Source organism: Furipterus horrens, unplaced genomic scaffold (genome assembly GCF_987537825.1).
Source record: "Furipterus horrens unplaced genomic scaffold, mFurHor1.1.pri manual_scaffold_11, whole genome shotgun sequence".
NCBI lineage: Eukaryota > Metazoa > Chordata > Mammalia > Chiroptera > Furipteridae > Furipterus > Furipterus horrens.
The window spans coordinates 6,329,096-6,349,870 of NW_028327181.1; the positions used below are offsets into that span (position 1 = coordinate 6,329,096).

Below are 20,775 nucleotides of genomic sequence, written 5' to 3' on the forward strand. Positions count from 1 at the left end.
CTTCGCGTTACTTCTGCTTAATTCTTGCACTTATCACCATAGCTTCCAAAAATATGATCGCATAGGATAAGCACGGTTTGCTATATAGGCACTTAGGTATTGATCTTATGTATGTCTTGTCTTGGAAGCTGAGTATAGATGCCTATTGGGCATAAGAATTCCTCCTGAAGAATGCTAACATAGAAGCTTAGCTGCAGGTGAAAATGTCTGTCTCATTTCGTGATAAAAATGTCTCCTGTATTTGGGTCCATGTAGTAACCCTGTCCTTGAGTTTTCCTTCCGAGGCTCTGCTTGCCAGCCCCCTCGCTCACGGACACACAGACAGACAAACAGATACACTGTGACATCTGAGCTCGGCCAAATGGCCCCCCTGAAACTGACTTCCATTCGTCATACAAATATATTCCCTGCGCAGTGAGCATAAAGCTGGATATCCGGGGCAGGGCTGGGAGGAGGGGAAAAATACAAATATAAATGCCAGCTCCAACCAGTGAGACAGAGGTTGTAAAAATTAATGAGAATAATTGTTGTGAATTCTTGCTTTTGAAAAAAAAAAAAAAAGAAAAGAAAAACCCTCACGAGGGCCAAAAATCTTAATTATGTCTCTCTATTAGGGGTTCATTTCCTGGTCCCAACCAGAAAGCTCATACCTCATAAATACAGGCTCCTTACGCAATGATTTAAGCAGGAGGAAAATGCCTTTTAATGGCGGAGTAAGTTAATATCGGGGGATAGACATGCTCGCATACATAGCCATTGTTGCCAGAGCAGGGAAATGAAATGCCCACGTGACCTTTTTTTAACACCTAAATATTTCTAGGGATTGCTCCCGGAGCTGCTGACAACCCCAGTAAGAACCTTACAAAAACGTGTTTCACAGAGTGAACGTCGCTGGGGAAGATTCGAGTTTTTAAATATCTTTTTCAAGCTGTCGGCCATCTGGGGAAATAACTCCCAAATCCAAGCTTGGGGTCGCAGCTGGGCTGAGGAAATACGTCGTGTCCTTAGCAGTCTGTGGCACAGGGGTGTGTGACTGCAGCCGGAGACGTGAACGCGGCCACATACCTGCCTCCAGCTGGTACCGGCACCCGTGCAGAGATCAGTGTGATCACGGAGCCCCTTTGACCCCCAAATTGGGGGCTCCTATTTTCCCAGATGGCCCTGGCAATTTAATCCCACAGATCGCGTCTCTTTCCCTGCGCGCTTATCCAAAGCAACGCTGGGCAAATCGTCCTGGAAATTGGCGCCATGATCGGTGAATGAACTGAGTCCCAAAGACTAACCTTTTGTGGTTTTGCAGCCACGGTCATAAGAACTTACTGAAAAAAAATCTCAGTCTTTCAGATGCTAAAATAGTCAGGGTAGGAAAGAGTTTTCCAGAGCCTGCGTTTTGGATGGAGGTGCCCTGTTCATAAATTGATCGGTGATGGGGTCCATCAGCGAAACCATCACTCACACCCAGTGCTCACTCTGTGTCAGGATCTGCTCTGCACTCGTCCACGGGTTATCTCATGGAACCCTCACAACAGTAATCACAGATAAGTCTCTTACCAGCCCCATTTCACAGGCGGGGAAAGCTGAGTTAAGTAACTGGCTCAACGTTAAATGGCCTTGAACCCAGGCAGTCTCCCTCTGGAGTCCCACCTTCACCCTCTGCTCAGATGGCTTCTACCCATGAAGTCAGGGGTCTCAACACCCGGCCCAGGTGGGACAATAAAGTAACAAGACAGAGTAAATCACACTCAGACTGGCCCGCTGATTTTGGTCACACGTCATATATCCATGTGGGGAATGTTTGCAGCAGGCCTGGATTTGAACTGGAAAACTGTACTGCTTTCGACTTCTTCCTGACAAAGGAATGAGGGGCCTTTCGTGCTCACAACAGAAAAGTGGGGGGACCCCCATGCGGGGAGAGTGACAGAAAGCTCTCTCCCATGAAACCCCTCGTCCGGATATCAGGCTGGCTAAAGAGACCTATATGCACAGCTCAACTGGGTTCCTGGGACCAGCCAATAAAGAAAAACAGCGATCCCTGCGCGTGATCATCAAATACATGAATACCCAAATGCGTATTTGGAGATGCACATTTTTAGACCCAGGAGCATTTAGGCACACGCTCTCTGGGACTCTGCTCAAAACTCACACGCACGCGTCCCGCGGGGCAAGTGTGCCAAGTGCAGACAGATCACTAAATATATCCATGGGAGAAGAAATGTTTTTAAAAGTAGAGATTTGGTAGACTGAAATTTATAATGTTAGTGACCCATGTGAGCTCAATACATTTAATTTTTTTAAATGAGAAAAAATAGAAATGGGGGGGGTTCTGGATATAGTCACAAGTGGTTGCTGGGTATGTACACATGTGTTGAGCTAATCACGTGTGTACTTCCAGGATTGTAGTGTGTTGTGCGACAAGCATGCTTCCATCAAGCTGTAAAAAGAGAGAGAGAGAGAAACTCCCCTCCGATCTACCCATGCCTGCCGGACCCTAGGAGGGTAACTACACAAAGCTGAGGAATTTCCCCCGAAGGATCTGATCGTCCACACATTTCTTTAGCTGGTCACTGCCATGGGTCCACCACTTCCTGTCCTTTCTGTATGAACCTAGGCTTTCTTGGGAGGGAAAAGAGATTCGCCATATTTTGGAACCCTCTGTCAGCGCTGGGAGCCTCTAAATCCATTTATATATTTATACATATCATGAAAGGAGCATCCTAGTTGCTAGTTTTCCCATTTTTCACCCTGTGAGTGTCCCCACCAAGTCCAACATGGGTTTGCAGCAGCGAGCGACAGGGGAAGCGGGTTTCTAGCAGCCAGACTCCGGTTTGCCTGAAATGGTTTGGCAACCTTCAGGGCATTTAGTATCAATGTGTTTGCTCCTGTCCGTTCCACGAATGGGGAGAACTCCGAAAAGTCCTCTTTCCCCTTTAAAAAGGAGTTGCATTTTGGGGAGAGCAAGTTTCCTTCTAGAGAGAAGCTCTCTCAAGATCTGGGTTCGCAGACAGGCCTTGTGGCAGAGGAGGGACCATCCAATCACAGCTTGGCCTGGTCACTGACCACCTGAATTTGGAGATGACCCCACAGCATTTTGTAACGACCCTGGCTTCACGGGGTGGGGGGGCTGGGAGGGGGGCTTATCTGACACCCAGTTTGTACTGGAATGAGCTTCACTGGGGAACTGGAGGCTGCAGGGTGCTCTCACCCTGCCTGTCCCCTCCTGCCCGGCTCCAGAGGGCCTGTAACTCCCTTATCTTGCAGGTGGTGATAGGAGCTGTGGAGGGGGAGGGGCATCGCCATTCCCACATCCATCTCCTTAAGTTGTCCACATGACCTGCCCTCACTGACCCCATAGGGACCCCCTACTTTCCTCTACAACAGCCCTCTAACCCCAAATCACTGCTTAAGACTCTTAACAGTCTACAACCCTGCGGTGGCTGAGGCCCCTTCCCAGGGCCCGATCTTGCCTTTTCAGATTTCAGATCTTTTCGTTACCTGTCTTAGAAATCATTCAATCCTGCCCACCCCCCCCAAACAATGAATCCATGCGCCCTCCTATTTCTAAAGAACAGACATAAACCATAACCAGTCAAGACAAGCCCCTTCCTCCTGAGGAGGAACAGATGATGCTCCCCTAACCTGTGGTTTTGGGGTGCCCTGTTCCAATGTCATTGTCAAGCTTTGAAATGTCCAAATCTGAGGCTGGATTTGGAGCAGGGTGGGGTCTGACATGGACACGATCGGTCTGGCACTGTCCCACCTCTACCCCAAACTGCAGCCGCCTTCTCCCAGACAACACACTGACCGCGTGCATGACCCCCGCCCCCACCGAGAAGTGGTTTTGCAGGGTCCTATCTAAAAGTCCTTGGAGCGGTGGTCTGGGCTGCTGGAGGCAGCGCTTGCTTAGTTTTGTTTTTGTTTTTGTTTAAACAGTGCAAACCATGCTTTAGCATGTGGTCTGGGGCAGGCAGGGGGGAGGTCAGAAGTTGCTGAAACCAATTATAGAAGCATCTGGAAACTCCAAGCCCAAGGTTTCTGGCAACTTTGCCACCTGCCCTGATTGGAGTTGAAATGCATCCAAAAGGCAGAGTGGAGGAAAGATGGAGCCATCCCAAGAGAAAAGTGACCCTAGGAAGGATAGCCCCAGGCTTCCCCCCAAGAGTACGCAGTCATGCAATGAAGGGACCTTTCTTCTCACGGATCTTTCCTTGAGTGTAGTGGAATGCCTCCGTGTCGTATGTGGGTGCGTGGACATCTGTGGTTTGAGAAGTCTGTTTCTAACGGGAGTGTGTGTGTGCTCCCAGAAGCGTGCGTGTGTGGGTGGGGGGGTCTCCAAAGCCGTGACTGTAGTACCAAAAAGCTACAATCCTCAGGCTGCAGCTCTGTCCCAGCTAGGCAGCCCCTTGGAGTAGAAGTTGGTGCCCGCTGTGCAGACTGAGGCTGCCGGAAGCTGGATGATTCAGCAGGAGACCCCTTCAGAGTCATGCAAATGAGCGGGCAGCCCCAGGCTCTCTGGTTCCCGGGCACAGGACTTACCTTGTGATTCTGGTAGGAAGTCACCGCGATAAATGCCGTCTCAGGAAAGACGTGGGTGCAGAAGGCAGTATTTTTGGAGCCAAATCCATTATTTTCGTCCGCTTTCACGATGTGTAATCTGGGCTGGTATTTGTGCATGGAATTTAGAATAATCTAAAAATAATAAAGAAAAGGAGATTGTAAGAAAAATGAAAATCCCTTTGTTTCCAGATAGAACCTCGCTCACCACCCCCAAAATTAGCCTCCTCATATAGGTTCTCAAAAAAAATAGTCCGATTTTTTTCCCTCCTGTTTTGAAAAGGGTCCAGTGATTTCATTAAAAAGAAACATTTCAAAAATGACAATTTCCAACCGAAAAAGCCAGGGTAATATTCCAGGAATCTACCCAAAGCACACACGGCAGTAAATCAGAATTCTTAATAAAGTTTGCTTAATAAATTAACTCCCTACGTAGGGCACTTTTGGCCCCCAACGGGAGCAAGGCAACTCTGGAGCAAGAACATGGTGCCCCCCGGAAAGCCTGGGTGATAATTTTTGGAATTAAAGGGAAGAAGAAACAAAAAATAACCAATCAAACATACAAAGACCAGCCCCCCCCCCAAATAAAAACCTCTGAGAGATGCAAAAGAGCCCAAACATTTGCACAACTGGAATAAAAAATCATGGCTTGGCCCTTTGTTTGCAGAATGTGCAAAGTGTGAGAGGCAATGAAGACAGAAGACAATGGAGTGAGGGGACCCCTAAGGATGGTGAGATGCTGGGGGAAACAACCCCCCCCCCACCTTCATCATCAAACAAAGGCCTGGTTGCCCTGACGTCCTTCCTTCTCCAGTTTTATCAACATTTCAGGACCCACGACTTGGAACCATCTCCAGACTTGGCCCCAGACAGAACTGCTGCATTAACTTTCTTGGGACTAGTCTCTGTCTCCTGCCTTTCTATCTTCTCCGTGTTTGGGGTGCCCCCAGGGACAAGCTGGGTCTGACTGATGTGGCTGTGCTGCTGTTACAATCGCTAGAATCAGAATTGGGGGTGTTGGGGGGCACCTCCAGACCTGTTCATAGCCAATGAGCCCCCTTACTAATAAACCGAAATGGTTGTTCTGGTGATGCCAGGGTTTACATGCTTGCCGAGGCTGTTAGCGCTAGTATTTATCAACCCATTCTGATCTATACCCAGCGAATGGGAGAGTCACTGCGTTTAAGGGACTGAAAATCTGGCCTTCGTTCTCCCTAGGACCGCAGGCTGGAGCGGCGGGGGGTGTCTGGGTGTCTTTGATTATTTTTTGCGTCGATGACCCTGGGGCAGGGTTCTTGGGCCAACCCAAGAGTCTGGCCTGGAGGAGAGGGAGGGCTGCGTGACTCCGGATCCGGTCTTGAGGCTCTAATCTCCGGCCTACGCAGCGCGGCCGCCTGCCTGGCCGATAGCGACGCCGGCCCCGGCGGCGTGGCGACAGAGAGACGGAGCGGGGCCCCGCGGGCCGCCGCAGCCCCCGGCCGGCGCGGCCATCGTCCTGGCTTAGCCAAATTGCTTTGACGGCCGGGGACAGTGTGGAGACATCAGCGCGAGGGCGATCTAATAGCTCCTAATTTCATTAGGACGACTCGGAACTCAAAGTCTGGAGTCTGGCGTGGGCTTGCGTGGCAGCTGCGGAGTCGGGAGCAGCTCGGAGCTCGCTGGCTCTCCCCGCTGCTCTAAGAACCTGAAACTCACTAGGGTGCGGGGGTCCTGGTGGCGGGACTGTGCGCCTTCCCCAGGCGTCCACCCTAGGGCGACCCCAGAGGCGCGCCCAGGGCTGCAGAGGGACAGCTAGGAGCCCAGTTGGAGCCGGAGGGCAGTCCCGCTTCCTGCCACAAAGACCCCAAGCCAGCCCCCACGATAGGGTCCCAGCCTCCAGAAGGACTCCAGCCAGCCAGCAGATGGATGGGGGGACCTTCACAAAATAGTCCCGTCTCTCCCCAGCGCTTAACCTCAACGGTCGGTTCAGTACCAGCAGGTCCCTCACCCACGCAAGCTCCAGAGAATCTCTGTTCTGGGTCTGCCAGCAGGCAGGACACTGCAGACAAAACACCTTGCTTTAAACGCAAAGGAGACCTGCGTATTTTCTTCATAGAAAGGCCCCCTCTGCGCCCTTCTGGGAACCCCTGACCACGCAGAAAGGGAACTTGCCTTCTCTCTGCCCCAGTGACCAGCAGTTCAATCTCCCCACCAACCACGTGTAGAAAGCGGCTTTAAGCGCATCCCTGGACGGCCCTGAGGTGCCCTTCCCACTAGGGGCCCTGCCCCTGAAGCGCCCCATGAGCAGGTTTCTCATTTGAACTTCCACAAACTGACCTCTCTCCCGGTCAAATCCAGTCCCCTCATGTCCCCAAATTGGGGGCCCTGTTTCTGTCCATTCTCTCAAAGAGTACATAGCAGGACAGGGAACACTGTTGGAATTAGAGATCTGGCCTCAAATACAGTTCCTAAATACAAGCTGTTTGACCTTGGGCAAGTCCCCTCCACTCCCCTGGACTCCCAGTGAAAAAGGCTGAGCATTTGGGTCCCCCAGGCCCCTCCCTCGGCCACTCCGAGGATCACATGGCATTGCCAATCTAGGGTTCTAAACACTGAGTTCAGAGACCACGTTCTGTCCTGGTGATGAATTCTTTCCACCCAAGAGTTTTAGGGACAATTTTCTAAAAAGCAGTGCTTTGTTCTTCATTTGTTTTTCTTTGGGGAAGAGAGGGTGACGCCCTCTGGAATATTCGCTAAAAGCTACACATCTCTGGGAGGGTGGGAGCTGCACACTCAATATCCTGTATACAAATTCAGAGGCTTCACCAGCCCCTCTCTCTCGGGGCCAATGGGACTCCAGGTTGAGGACCTTGGTCCAGGTTTGCCTGCTCTGGGCATTGCTAGGGGCAGGGGAAAGATGGAAGTTGGAGAAAACAGGTCTGTCCAAGAGTATCCACATGAAAAGGGGCAGGGGCCCCAGGGTTCGCTTCTGTGGGGTTGGTTTGCCCGTCTGTAGAAGAGTGGTCAGGTGGCCTGGGGTCTTCCTCTGGGATGGAACATCCCAACCCTAAGGCAGGTTTTGGAAGAGGGTGGGGATGGTGTGGCGGCTCCCCCCGCACTCTGGCCCCCGTGCTGTCTGTGCTGGGTGCCCACTGAGCGAGTGTGACCACGTTGTTTTCTGCAGGACAGAAACCCGGCCCACCCCCACCCCTAGTCACAGATGGGACTGGGGTGCAGACCCTGTCCTCAGCGCCCAGGTCCACCCAGGAAAGTGCAGCTTCAGCCACACCATGATCCCTGCCCCTCAGCAAAGGCGGGGGCTGGCGGCAGGGACACTGTGTGAGCCCCAGGTTAGGACAACGGGGGCCCCATCTCCACCCACCTGGAAAAACAGACCAGAGTGTGGGATAGTGGACCACGGGGAGGACTGCAGATGGGGCAAACCTCTCAGTGGGAGAGAGGTGAGAACGGAGAGGGAGGAGAGAACACTGGAAGCTGAATTAGAAGCTGAGAGAAATAAGAGACAGGAAAGAGAAGAGAATGGAAGGCCAGATCCATAAGGAAGGGGGAGAAAAACACCAAGGGGGCAAAATAAATGAAGGAAGGGAAGGAGAAGGGTGGGGGTCAAGAAGCCAAGGAGAGGAACTTGGAGAGAAGGAGGCAGGGAGAGAGAGACTGAGACCTGACAATCCAGGCTGGGCTACACCAGGTACTTACATGCCCAAAGGGGTCCAGGTGATTGTTGGTGAGCTTGAGTTTCTGGAAGGAGACGAGCTGCCGCATCCAATGGGCCCCGGTGGCCGGCGAGTCCGGGTGCACGTATAGGCGGCCCGGCATGGCTGGCTCCGCTTTGCCCGTCACGGACCTGGACCAGGGAAAGGCGGGATGCCCAGCCTCAGCACCCCATAGTTGCGGCTGGTTCACACGCCGGGCCAGGGATGCTGAACGGGAGCATGATCGGGCCTGACCCTCCGGTCTCCCTTGCCCAGCGCTGGTATCAAGCAAGCCTCCCTCCCCAGCTTTTCTCCTTCCCCCTCCTCCCTCCCCCAGCACCTGGGGTGCCCGCGGGGCCTCGCAGCCTCTCGCTGCCCTCAAACAGTCATGGGTTCTGGGAGCCTGGGTGTGCAAAAAAGTCTCGGAAAACTCCTTGAGGGTTTTCAAAGGGGGCTTCCTCTTCAAGCCGCTGTAGTCTTGGCAGCTGCGGGAGCGATCAGCCCAAGCAATGGGCCTCTGCTCTCCGTTCTTGCCTTTTTTACTCAAATACCACGGGCCGATTTTGCAATTTCATAAAAAGACATGTTCAAAGCGGGTAACTCATAAAAAGTAACTGTAAATGGTTTTATACCCCCAAATACCTCCAGCACTTGGTAACAATACCCTGTTTAAAAAATCGGCAACCCACGGGTGCAGCAGTAGACACAAGCCCTTTACTTCCTCTGAGCCTCAGTTTATTCGTCTCTAAAATGGGGGCAAATGACTGCTCTTTCTTCCTTTCAAGGTGAGGTCAAGCGATGCAATGGGATAAGCAGTAAAAGCCTCTCGCTGCATGGTAGGGACACAAAAAATGTGGAGTGGGTCAGTGGGGCAAGTGCCGGCCCCACCAGACACTCTTGATGCCTACCATTTATTATCTGCAAACTTGTATCTGTGGTCGTCTGCCGGGACAATGTCCATGAGGAGAATGTACTTCGTTTTGGGATTAAGGCCAGTCACCTTCACTTTATAACTGGGAAACATCCGCCTAGAAGAGGTGAAGGAGGAACAAGTAAGGAAGAGAGGGACAGAGGGGGAGAGAGAGAGAATTAACGCTCACATTCGGAAGAACACATCCACAAATTTTACGGAACAAGCCATTCCTTTAGAAATGTGAAAAACAAAAGTGGCCCCCCTCCGTTCTGGCTGAGATCCATCCCAGGTTTCCCTTTTCGTTACGGGGAGGAGAAAGGCAAAGAAATGCCGAAGGCCACTCAGTCTATCAAGGAGGAAAATAGAAACCAGGAGGTAGGGCTCCTGGAGAACTGGTTTTGAAGATGGCCTGCATGGGGACCCCAATTTCAACTCTTGCTTAATGCTCTTTCCAGAGCCAGACATGTACTTTTTAAGTTGGGGACAGGACGAGGCTTCCTAGGTAAAAAGCCGGCCTCCCCCTCTGCCCAGCCAGCTGTTTTGGCTGATGTGGGCAGCGATGCCGTGGCATCACGTGGGCACAAGGTGTATGTGCCCCTAGGGACTGAACACACGGGGGTGCCCACACGGCCCCTGTCCTGGCTTCAGTCCGTGGCCCCCGGAGGATAGCTCGGTTGGCGACCTTTAGATCTCTTGTAGGAATTCATTCCTAAATGGACAACTTCTTCAAGGCACTCTTCCCTGAAAAGTCTAAAATCTTTGGCCCTTCGCAAAGAAATCCCAAATCCAACCAGATTTGGTTTCAGAAAGGGTCGAGGTCTGAACAAGAATGGAGGATCAGGCGCTTGGGAAACTAGCACCCCCAAAACTGCGCACGCCTTGCCCACTTGCTCTCTGTGCACAGGCGCGCCCCAGATTCCCGTCCTGCCTCGGGAAGAGTGCGCCCGGAAAAGTAAGCATATTCAGGGTCGACCTGGAGTGAAAGGGCTAGTTGCCCGATCCTGGCTTGCTCGGGGATGGCAGGAAGGGATGAGGGGAGGCCTCTCCCTTCAAGCCTTGGAGTCAAAGCCTCGGTGTTTATCTGCCCGAGTGAGCGCGCCCAGGACGCGGAGGCACGGGAAGCCGCGGAGGCACGGGAAGCCATGCAGGCCTTTTATAGTTAAATCCTCTCGGCTCAGGCCCCGGGGAAGGGAGGCCGGGCCTCGGCTTTCCTTCCCCGGCGGAATGGGGAGAAAAACCTTAGTTCTTTGGTATAAACAGAACGCGCCTTCTAGTTCACCCAGGCCGAGCGGGGGAGCAGACATTGTTTAATTTCAAATAATAATAAATGTCACTGTTGTCAGTTTATTACTGGAGGCTTCGGGCTGAAGAGCCGGGGGCGTCTGGCGAGGCGGCTCTGCCCTCCCCCATCACACACTCGGTGGCTTGGGCCTACCGGCCTCTCTGGCTTCATCCGCCCACTCTGGGTCAGCGCGGGGCTTTCTGCCACCCCACCCCCTCCCAGGGATGCAGAGAGTTGGTCTGATATGGGCAGTGCTGTGGCCGGGATGTCTCCAGGCCTGGGCATCTGCGCACCCACTCATACACTGAGTCTCCCACCCCCTCCCCCAGAAGTCTAGCATTTCTAGCTAAAACTCAGCGAACTTTAAAAAGGAACTGCAGGGTGAGTGTCTTGGCGAAACTGCCGTGTTTATCGGTGTCTGTATATAGAGCCCGGCCGAGCCCTGGTTCAGTTTCAAAGGCTTCGCCTGCTTTCTATAAACAATGAAAGAGGTAGCGAATACATTCAACGATTCAGACTTGGGCATTCGGGTAGAACTCTGGAACCATTCCAAGGTCAGGTAGGGTGGGAGAGAGGATGGGTGAGGAATCCAGTCTGGAACCGGTCTCATCTCTGAGTCCTCTCTGCACCTCTCGATTTTCTCATTCTCACCACCCCCCCTTCTCTGGTTCCTAATCCGTCGCGTAGCGCAGCCTCGCAAGCTCTAGAGTCTCCTTATATAAGAGGCAGAAGAAGTGCCCACTTGGAAGAAATGCCTGTTTCTGCAGTTGAGCCTTCCAGGCACTTGCTGCCCCCACCCTGGTGGAGCTCACTGGAGGAACTCTCCAGGCCTCTTTAACCAGAATCTGGTCAAACATAATATCGTCCCATATCTCTCTCTCTCTCTCTCTCTCTCTCTCTCTCTCCCTCTCCTCTCTCTTTGCTCCCCAGCCACCTTTTCTTCATCTCTCCCACAATTTCTCCATGACCACTCCACAGAAGTGACCGGCTCACCTTCCAGCTTTGGTTATGATCATTTCTGTGCCCACTTCGTGGAATTTCAGCCACAGTTCTCTTTCATGCAGAAACACCTTGATCCCTTCCATGCCCTAGAGGAGAGAGAGAAAAGTCACACAGACAAGGCCAGGGATAGTGGGCCTTCAATCCCCAAACTCCTCTGAAACACAGAGACTTCTCCTTCCCTCTGGAGCCAGTGGGTTCAGAGGCTGCAAACTGTCCCAGCCCCACAGCAGAGCTCTCTGGGCTCTGGACTGGGAGCAATCCCTTCCCAGGAATCCCCCTATATCTTCCATGGAGCCGGGGTCTCTTTCTAGTGTCGCCTACACAAGACTAGAGAAAAAGTCCCAACCATCAGGGTGCTCCAGAATGTCCAATGGGGGGATGGGGCTGAGAAAAAAATGAGACCAGTCTCAATCTGCTTTAGCCAAGATGCAACTAAAGAAATAAATCCTCAACCTTGAAAACCCACTCAGGATATTCTTGTGGAGACTCAGACAGCCACACGCAAACATACAGATGTGCAAATTCTGTATCTGTGTGTGTTTACCCTCACCATGGCAACGCAAATATAGACCTAGGCGTGATTTTAAATTTCAAAAATATCTATGCATTATAATAGGTTCCCACAGTCCAAAACAAAAATGAATTCGCAAATGTCTATATTAATAAGCCTTCCAGGCTCTCTTCACATCCATCTTCCCTCACTCAAGCTGTTTTAATTTTGAGCACCGCCTAAGCCATTTAACATTTCCGCTTTCCACTAAGAGTTGGTTATTTTACAAAAGCAATGCAAAAAATTATATACAAAGTCTTCGTTTTGTAATAATCCATAACCATCTAATGAGTGGATTTCCTTTTCTGTAAAAAGAAAAGAAATCTACGTTGCTGAAACTGCGTGCCCACTATTCCCTCTGCTTCTCTGCAAGTAGACATGTTTTCCTGAGACCCATGAAGGGCAAAGCAGAGAGGCGACGAACTAGCCAGGAAGAAAGCTTTTAGCGCTGTCCAAGTATCTCTCCTGGTTGTCACCCCGCTTTGCGCCATCTGACAGCTTATTAAAGCTCATCAGGGTCTCCCAGGGACGGCGTGCGCCCTGTGTGCCGGGCCCAGCTTCCAGCCTGGCGAGCCCACCGCTTCCATGCGCACTCCCGGCACAGCCCTGCGCGCCAGCCGGCCAGGCCCAGCTCATGACAAATGGTGCGCCGCGCGGGTCCGGGCGCCGGCGCGGAGGAGGCGGGCGGAGGCGAAGGCTACGCAAGATCTGAAGAGGGGTCAAGCCATCGCTCACGCTGGCCTGAACCGGCCGCTGACCTGGCCCTTAATGAGCAGAGCGGGGCCCAGTCTACACCTAGTGCATCAGGACAGGAAGGATCTGGGTTCTTGTTAGCCGGCCCCAAAGAGCCGGATAATTGAGGCTTCTCTAACAACTTAAGTGTATTTTTAAAATCCTCCGGCCATAAAGATAATCGTCAAAAATAAAGTGGATTGGAATATACTGGTATTTGGGGAGGCAGGGCAGAGGAAGGTGTAATTGGGTGGAGATGAAAAGGAAAGGGAACAGTGGGCAACCAGTCTCTCCTACCCTGCAAGGGGGACTTTGGCTTCTGCAGAGGGCCCCTAGGTGGGGGGGGGGCCTTCTTACCTGCTGGGTGAAGGCGGCCTGCGGGGACGACGGGGACTTGCTGGGGGCCCCCAGCACGCTCTCTGGTTTTGAGTCGCAGGGTAGATCCTTTGAGTCAGGTTCCAGGGGTGTGTGCGCTAGGCCAAAGCCCTCGTCTGCGTCCGCCATGGTGAGCCCCGGGCCCTGTGACCGCGCGGGGTTGTGCACTGTACACAGGAAGAGAGAGACAGAAACAGAGACAGAGAGGGAGGGAGAGAGAGAGGAGAAAGTTGGAAGCCTAGTTCAAATGACAAGAGGGAGCAGTTGGGGCCCCACTTTCCAGCTACCAGCACCTCCGTTCCCAGCTGAAGGAAGCTGTAGAAGGTCTCGTTATTATGATCATTACTATTACTTTATGATCACGCACAACCTCTTGCGAAAGACCCGCGTCAGACCCGGAGGAGGCGAGGCCCGCATCTCCCCTGCGCAGGCTCCCCACGATAAGCCAGCTGCCCGTCAAATTTGTCTGGACTTCTGGAAGAGCCAATAAAGATAAGGCCTGGGTATTTTTGGAAGCCATTGGGTAGGAACCAAAAACAAAACAAAAACCTAGTGTCCTTTTGAGAATTTTTTTTCTCCGTCGAATTACAGGAGGTCATCCGAGCTTTGTTTATGAAAACTCGCAAGCGGAATAGTTTAGTGCAGCAGGCAAAATGTCTGAGTAACCCGCCTCTTGCAAAACCAAAAACTTAAAAGGAGCAAGATTTGCTGATCGAGAGACCTGTCTGAAAAAGAATTCGTGTTCATCTTTTATCAGTTACAGGCTTTAAAATTAAAAGTCCTTTAACATTAAGAGTCCCCCCTCCTCTTCCCCTCAACCTTAAATAACGTTAAAAACAGAAAGGAGCCAAAAAGACAGCCAGGCAGAAAAGCGCCGCTCAGCAGTTCCTAGGGAGACGCGCTTCTGGGTCCCCATGGCCGGGCGCTCTGCCGCCGCCCGTGGCGCGCGTTCTTCGGCTTTCTCTGCTCTCCAGCCCCGGGTCAGGCATTTTTGTGGAGCCGCCAGGCCTAGGGGAGTTTCTCCGAGCTTCAGCTGCGCCTGGCTCGCTGGAAGTGCAGGCCCAAGCTCTGCATTGGCGAGAACAAAATGGGTCCCAGCGAAATCCTGGGCTTTCGGCGTGGATTCGGCCGCCTAGGTCCCCTGCAACGCGCAGAATGGCCGGGGTTTGCAGGCGCAGGAGGTTGGAACGCACAAAATAGCAGCTGCAGAGCTAGTCAAGCCCGGATGAGCCTGCCTCCTGCTCTGATCTCCTTCCAATCTCCTGTACGTTTCCTAGCAGGGATTTCCTCCCTCGGACCCCGGGAAGACAGAAGGAGCCGCAAGTGATGGCGCCCCTAATCTCGTCAGCCTCTCAAGCAAAAAGCCGGATCCCACCCTGGTCTGCAGTGGCCGGAGACCCAGAAATGGTGCCGAATTTAGCTGCTGAGGCCCAACTCCCGAGAGCTTCCCTCACCACGCCCTTGGGGTTTTCGGGAGGCGGTGATGGGAACCCCACAGTCGGCTCACAACAAAAGGTATCGGGGCGGCGTCCCCCACGTGCGCTCGGCGGCCGCGGGGATAATCCCACCCCGCGCCCTTGCCAGGGTCCCGGGAGCGAGGGGCTGGCGAAGAAGAACAAGATACGGTTTGACAGAACCAGGCCGCACGTCCTGGAAACCACGCCATTCCCCCGGCCCCGGCCGCCTGCTCTGCTCCACGGTCCCAGAACTCCGGGCTGCGCGAAATCTCTGCGAGCCGGGCTCCGCAGAATCCAAGGCGAGGCTGCAGTACCGCCAGGCGCGCCTCCCAGAGCCCACGCGGCCGGGGGCTCCCTCCCGAGCCTCCTGGGCCATCTGCGGGCACGGTTACCTCGCTCGGCGAAGCCGGTGCATTCACCACTCCCTTGTGCTCCTAGCAGGGAAGCTGGCGGCGAGGCGGGGGCGCCGGCATGGTGACTCCGGGTTTATGCGGGGGACTGCGTGCCCGGACTAGCGGCTACTGCTGCCTACAAAGAGCACCCACCGCTGGAGCCTCAGCAGCGCGGCCCACCTCCAACACACACCTCCTCCGCTCTGCGCTGCTCTCTCCCTAAAGACTTCCAAGTTGTCAGGCACCAGAAGGGTTCCAAAGAATGCAGAACAGCAGCCTCGGGGGACACCCTCAATAGGAAAAGCTCAGTGCCTCGCTCCTCCCTGGAACCCCCAGGGAGGGAAAGTTGGGAGACCAGAGGAAGCCGTGGGAACAGTCCAAGTCCTCCCTGAGTGCCGCTTTCAGGGTTAAAGTTCCGGAATCCAAGGTAAGATCTCTCTCTCTCTCTCTCTCTCTCTCTCTCTCTCTCTCTCTCTGTCTCAGAAATACAAGCCGACTCAGCTGAGCTCAGTGACGTTGGGCTGCCTTGATGCTTACAAAGTACTGGAAATGCCTATCCAACTAGCTCCTACTGCACGCTGCCTCTCTCTCTCTCTCTCTCTCTCTCTCTCTCTCTCTCCCTCTTTCTCTCTCTCTCTCTCTCCCTCTTCCTCCCTCCCACCCTCCCTATCCCTTCCCACTCCCTCCCCCAACCACATTTTCCATTAGATTTCCCGAACACTCACAACAAGACTCTCAAACTCAGACCTCGAGATCACCCCCTCCTCTCCACCCCCTTCCCAGAGTCCATCCATCTTTGCCGCTCTGAGCGCGGCTCGGTGGCTGCAAAAAATCCTGCACAAATCATCGCAAACCGGTCGGCGGCTGCTGCTGCTGCCCGGGAAGTAATCTCCCTGACGCGGGCTGTGCAAAGAACAGAAGAGTCTGAATGCAGAACCCGTGTGCACACACGCGCCACGCGCCTCCTCTGCAGCCTCGCCCGCATCCTGTCTCCAATGCTGACCCCAAGACAGAGAGCTTCGTGACCCCGCCTGGCCCAGCCGGCCGCTGCTAGCTGCCCTGACATCTCTCCCCCTCCCCACTCATCACCCAGACTCTCAGTGACTCCAGGGTGAAGGCAGGGTGAAGGTGCGTTGAGATGGGGGCCCAGATCAAAGATGCCGAGAAATCGCCATGGGCCCCCGCCCCCCAGGGCCACCAGACCTCCCTGGCTGGATGTGTACACAGGCAATGCCCAGTTTTATTAAAATAATCAAACAGTCATTGGGGGCTGGTTGGGGTTTTCATCTCCCTTTGGCTCCTCTCTCTGCTCCCCCTCAAATGTATTATTTTGAGGGTCGAGTTGAAGAGGTCAGTAGAAGCGTAAACACAGTCAGTAGGTCTTAGCCTGAGCAGACCCAGATTGGAGCACCAAGTGCATGGAATTTATGTCAGGGTTCTCGTTCTCAGCTCCTGTACCCCCTCACCCTGTTCTTTCCTGGGGCTCAGATGAGAGACTTGGACCTGCAGGCCAAGGTCTGGATAGAAGCTGAAGGGAGGAGAAATGTTCTGGAGATCAGCAGGCACGGTGGAGCCATCTGTGGCCTCGGGGACAAACTCCTGGGGCAGGCCTGACCCATCATTGCAGAATCCCAGAGTGAATTGTCCAACCTAACCGTGGGGCAACCTGGGAGAAAACTGACCCGGGCATTTGCTCCACTTCTCACTCCACCTTCCAGGTTTGTTTGCAAACAGCCTTTCACAGAGACCATTTATTTATTTGTGAAAACACCCTCACTCTTCCAAAATGTCAGCACAGAGGACTTTGGGCTTGCTAAGGAGGCGACCCCCAGGGCCAAGGACGGGAAAACAAACATGGCTTCGGGATGGGGCTGAAGGTCTGAATCTCTGGCAAAAGGAAAGGGAAATCCAGAAAGACCTCTTCAATCCCTGTAAATTCACAGAGATTTGCGGATAAAACAAATTCCCATAAATAATCTGCAGGCCCCTCTGGAGAGGGAAAGTCTGAACTCCCCCAAGTCACTGCCTGGCCAGATTCACTTAAGTTCTCCAAGCACAGATGATGCCGGCCACCAAGCAAAATCGGGATCTTGAAACCTTCAAGGGGAATCTATACATGCCAGGTGACAACCGAAGGCAAAATGCAAGAGGGTGCGTTCTCATTCTGCCCCTGAGAAGTAGCAACCCTGAGAGGGAAGATTCAGCAGGGCCCAGTCGGAGCGGGAAGCTAGGGGCCAGAGGCAGGCAAAGAGCTGAGAGAAACCTATTCCCCCCCCTTCCCCGGGCTCTCCGGGGCGACACTCACCTCCAAAAATCCCACCTCTTCTATCCAGCGCAGAAGCCAGGAGGAATGCCTTGCTCGGGTGGGGGTGGGGGGGCCTCAGGTGAAGAGTTTGGAAAAGACCCCCAAAAGAGACCCCTTTTAGGCCAAGCCTTCTTCCAGCGTCTGTCAAGAGTAGCATGTACCTCCCAGCTCGAAGTTGGTTTGTGGTCTTCGACAAATTAAATATTACTGTTTATTACCAGGCATACCCCAATAAAATAAAGAGGCAACCAGGCGATACCGGCTATCTCACCAGCGGCTGCACCTATAGGACTTGGAGACGTCACGAGTCACGCAACCCGTCCGCGCGCTGTCACGCTCAACTGGGGGGCAGTGGCGGGAGGTTAATTTCTCTCCGTCTTCGCCTATCAGTCCCCGGGGTCTGCGCAGCCACAAGTCCCGGACGCCTCGGCCATGGGAATAAATAAAGAAATAAACAAACCCAGCGCCCTCTGGGGAAATGGGGGTGGCGAACTTCAGGCACAAATTGAGCCAAGATCGATTTTCGTAGGGAGGGGGAGGGGGGCCTTTTTCAGGAAGGGAGGTGGGAGCCCACTTCAGCCCATGATTGGAAAGCAATCAAGTTGTTCCAGTGGGATCGAGGTCTCTTGCAGGAGGCGAGAGAGTCCTCTTATTATTTTAAAATTATTTTTTTTCCGAGGAGGAGCTCTCGGCAAGTGAATGTTTGCGGCGCCTCTGTCGCTGGTCATATTTGGGACCCGATAACTCAATATCCTCCTTGTAGCCCTGCACAGAAGTAATTACTGGGTTATCGTGGAGGGGAAATGACACAGACGCCGGGAGGAAGAAGGAGAGATGGCTGTAGGGTTGCCTGCTGAGAAAAAGTCCCTTCTGCGAATGGTCCCTCAGCTAACTCCGGGGATGCAAAGCAGCCAGGCGGGGCGGGATGCGAGTGGGTGGTGGGGTGGGGATGGAGAGGGGTGATTTCTGCAGAGAAAAATTACAGCGCCAGGGCCTGCAGAGGAATGGCGAGCTCTGGTTGTCTTGTAATAATGTTTATTATTGTTTTTGTTCTCATTGACGAGTATAACTTCTACGCAGCTCCGTGAAGGATGCGCGCGGGCTTTTGCGCGCAGCTGGAAACGCGCTGGGGTCAGTGGGGAATCTTGTACTGCGTAGACACCCACAGCAGCGCGGAGAAGAGAGTCAGGCCTGTCCGGCACAGAGCGAGCGAGCGACGGGCTCTCCGGAAGGGTAAGTTCTCCGCCAAGGGACCCCTAAGGAGCCGGGCTTCGCAGTCGGGACATGCCCCCAGCTTCGAGGTCCGATCTCGGCTTTCGCGCGACCCCAGTCCCCAGGGCTTTCCGAAGCCTGGCCTGGCTCCAGGCCTGGTTTTTCTGGGGCTGGAGCGGCGGAAAAAGTGCTGAAACGCGGTCGACTGAGCCCCCCAAGCAGCGAAGGTCAGGCCCGCGGGGAGGGCGCGCAGTTTCAGCGCCGGACGCGGGCACCTAGGTCGGCCGGGCTGCACACTCCTCCGCTTCCAGCCAGGCAGGACCCGTGTCCCCACTCTGGGCCAGGCCACAGTGGCTTCCGTAAGCTTTGCTTTCGTTTCCCAAGTTATTAAGCATTATCTCTTCCTCAACCCGAGGCCCGTGGGTGCAGCATTTGCTCCCAGATGCCAAGAGCGCAACCCGAAACAACTTCACCCAAAGCCTCGAGATGAGTTGCTATTTGACCTCTGTGCCGAGGTGGGCTGGAAACAGAGGCCTCTGCACCTCTGGGGCTGCAAGGGGAAGGTGAAGCCCTGATGCGGTGAGTTCCTTTCCATTTGACTCCCTTCTCTCAAATCCCCACGCGGCCCCTAAACCACCCCAGCGACTCACAAAGGATTCTGCAGGCTCGGCTTCCCAGGTCCGCTTTCCCACACGCTGGGAAGGCCGCACCATGGAGAGGAAAAATAAAGACTTCAACCAGATTGGAGAATCTCCATTCTTTGCCCCTGTCCTTGGGCAGTAAACTGGAAAAGGTGGTGGCGGGCACCATCCCTTCCGTTTGTACGAGTGATGTTTTCCCTGGCCGCTCACAGCTCGGGTTTTCTCTCAAAACCTATTTTCCTCATCTGACCAAATTTCTGCGGATTTTAATACTGCAGCGGATAGGAGAACAGGAGTTACTATTTTAAAAGTTTTAAAAAGACAAACCCAGAAGTAAGGACAGACCACTGTGGAGCTCTTTCTTTACTCCCTCCTGGTTTTTAAGAAAGTCACCAAATTTCTTTCCTCTTAAAAGAGAATTTGCTTAGGAATCCTCCCCTTTTCTGTTGCTAGCCTGATATGTCCCGCTTGACTCAGATCTCCAGTGAAGGGGGAAAAAGTAGGGAGAAGTGCGGATGGGGCTGGGAAAATTAATAAGAATTGTAACAATAGAAATGAGGATAAAACTAAACTTTGACCAATTCACTTTTCAAAACAGATGGTCAGACTGAGGGTGGGAGTTTCCCTGGTTTCTCAGGGGCTCACTTTCCCTCCTGCCTAGTTAAATCTGGCTCTATTATATTTTTTTTTCCACGACTACAGTATCTGATGTCCCAATGTTTCATTCAATTCCTAGCTTCCCCCTTCTGACCGGATGTACTTGGGAAGAATACCGGCTGTTGATGTTATTTTAATATCCACTATTCTCCAATATTTCCACCAAGTATTATTGCTACTTATTTTAGTTATCATTATTCATGTTGGTGTTGTTGCCTGTGCTTTAGAAATATTCCTCCCCACTCACCCAAGTTTGGTGCATGAGATTTTTCTCCTCTGGTCAAGGTCATGAACTGGGAAACAGAGACGGAACATGGTTCTGGAGGCCCAGCTAAGGGAACAAGGCTAGAGGTTTGCAAGCTCCGGACGGTGGTAACAAGCCACGCTTGGGGTGCAAAGGCACAGTTTTCTTGCCTTCTCCAATTTGGGGGTCCCCAGTGGAGGAGGAGGGTGAGGGTCTTGAGCTGAGAGAAGCTGGAGCTGCCACCTCCTCTCCTGCGGGCCGTGCTGAGCCCTGAGATCTCCAGCCATATCTGCCGCCCAGAACCTAGAGCAAGGTCCCTGGGTGTAGTCACCAAGTCTGCTCGATCAGCATATCCCACAGCCTCAAAAGATGTGGGGGAAATTTTACTGAATTCCAGGGCTGTGACCCTGTAAGACAGAGACTCAGGCTAATACCTCCAGGTCTGGGATGCAGGCGGGGGGCCTGTCTGGAGACCCCCTCCCTCAATGGGAGGGTGCGGTGGAAACTTGGGAGCCCGCTGCTCTCCGGGGCTCTGGAAAGACAAATTTTCTTTGGCAAAGGGAACGGTGTCGCGCTGTCGACACGGCAGACTATTTTTCTTGTTCCCTCATAAGGAGGGGTTGGGGGGGCAGAAAAGAGAGCAAGAAAGAGAGGGAAATTAAATCCACACGTGTTAGGCTTGCTCAAAGGGCCGGATTCAAAACCAGAGATGAAACTAAGACTCCAGTTCTGGCTGCTCGCCGGCCTCTTTCCAGCCAGCCCCAGCCTCA

General features: G+C 53.2%; 1 protein-coding gene across 4 annotated transcripts in view; it reads right to left on the reverse strand.

Moving 5' to 3' along the window:
• Positions 1 to 17,645, reverse strand: part of TBX5 (T-box transcription factor 5) — a 43,317-nt gene extending 25,672 nt beyond the window's left edge. For 2 of the 4 annotated variants that reach the window (XM_090292169.1, XM_090292167.1), the window contains exons 1-6: positions 14,947 to 15,410; positions 13,080 to 13,264; positions 11,432 to 11,526; positions 9,152 to 9,271; positions 8,248 to 8,395; positions 4,534 to 4,686 (exon numbers count right to left, since the gene is read on the reverse strand). In XM_090292169.1, coding sequence (XP_090148295.1) covers positions 4,534 to 4,686; positions 8,248 to 8,395; positions 9,152 to 9,271; positions 11,432 to 11,526; positions 13,080 to 13,226 — 663 coding nt within the window. In that variant the 5' untranslated portion in view covers positions 13,227 to 13,264; positions 14,947 to 15,410. Of the gene's footprint in view, positions 1 to 4,533; positions 4,687 to 8,247; positions 8,396 to 9,151; positions 9,272 to 11,431; positions 11,527 to 13,079; positions 13,736 to 14,946; positions 15,411 to 17,251 lie in introns of those variants that run through there. The other 2 variants (XM_090292170.1, XM_090292168.1) reach the window with 2 other exon arrangements.
• Positions 17,646 to 20,775: the final 3,130 nt, after the last annotated feature.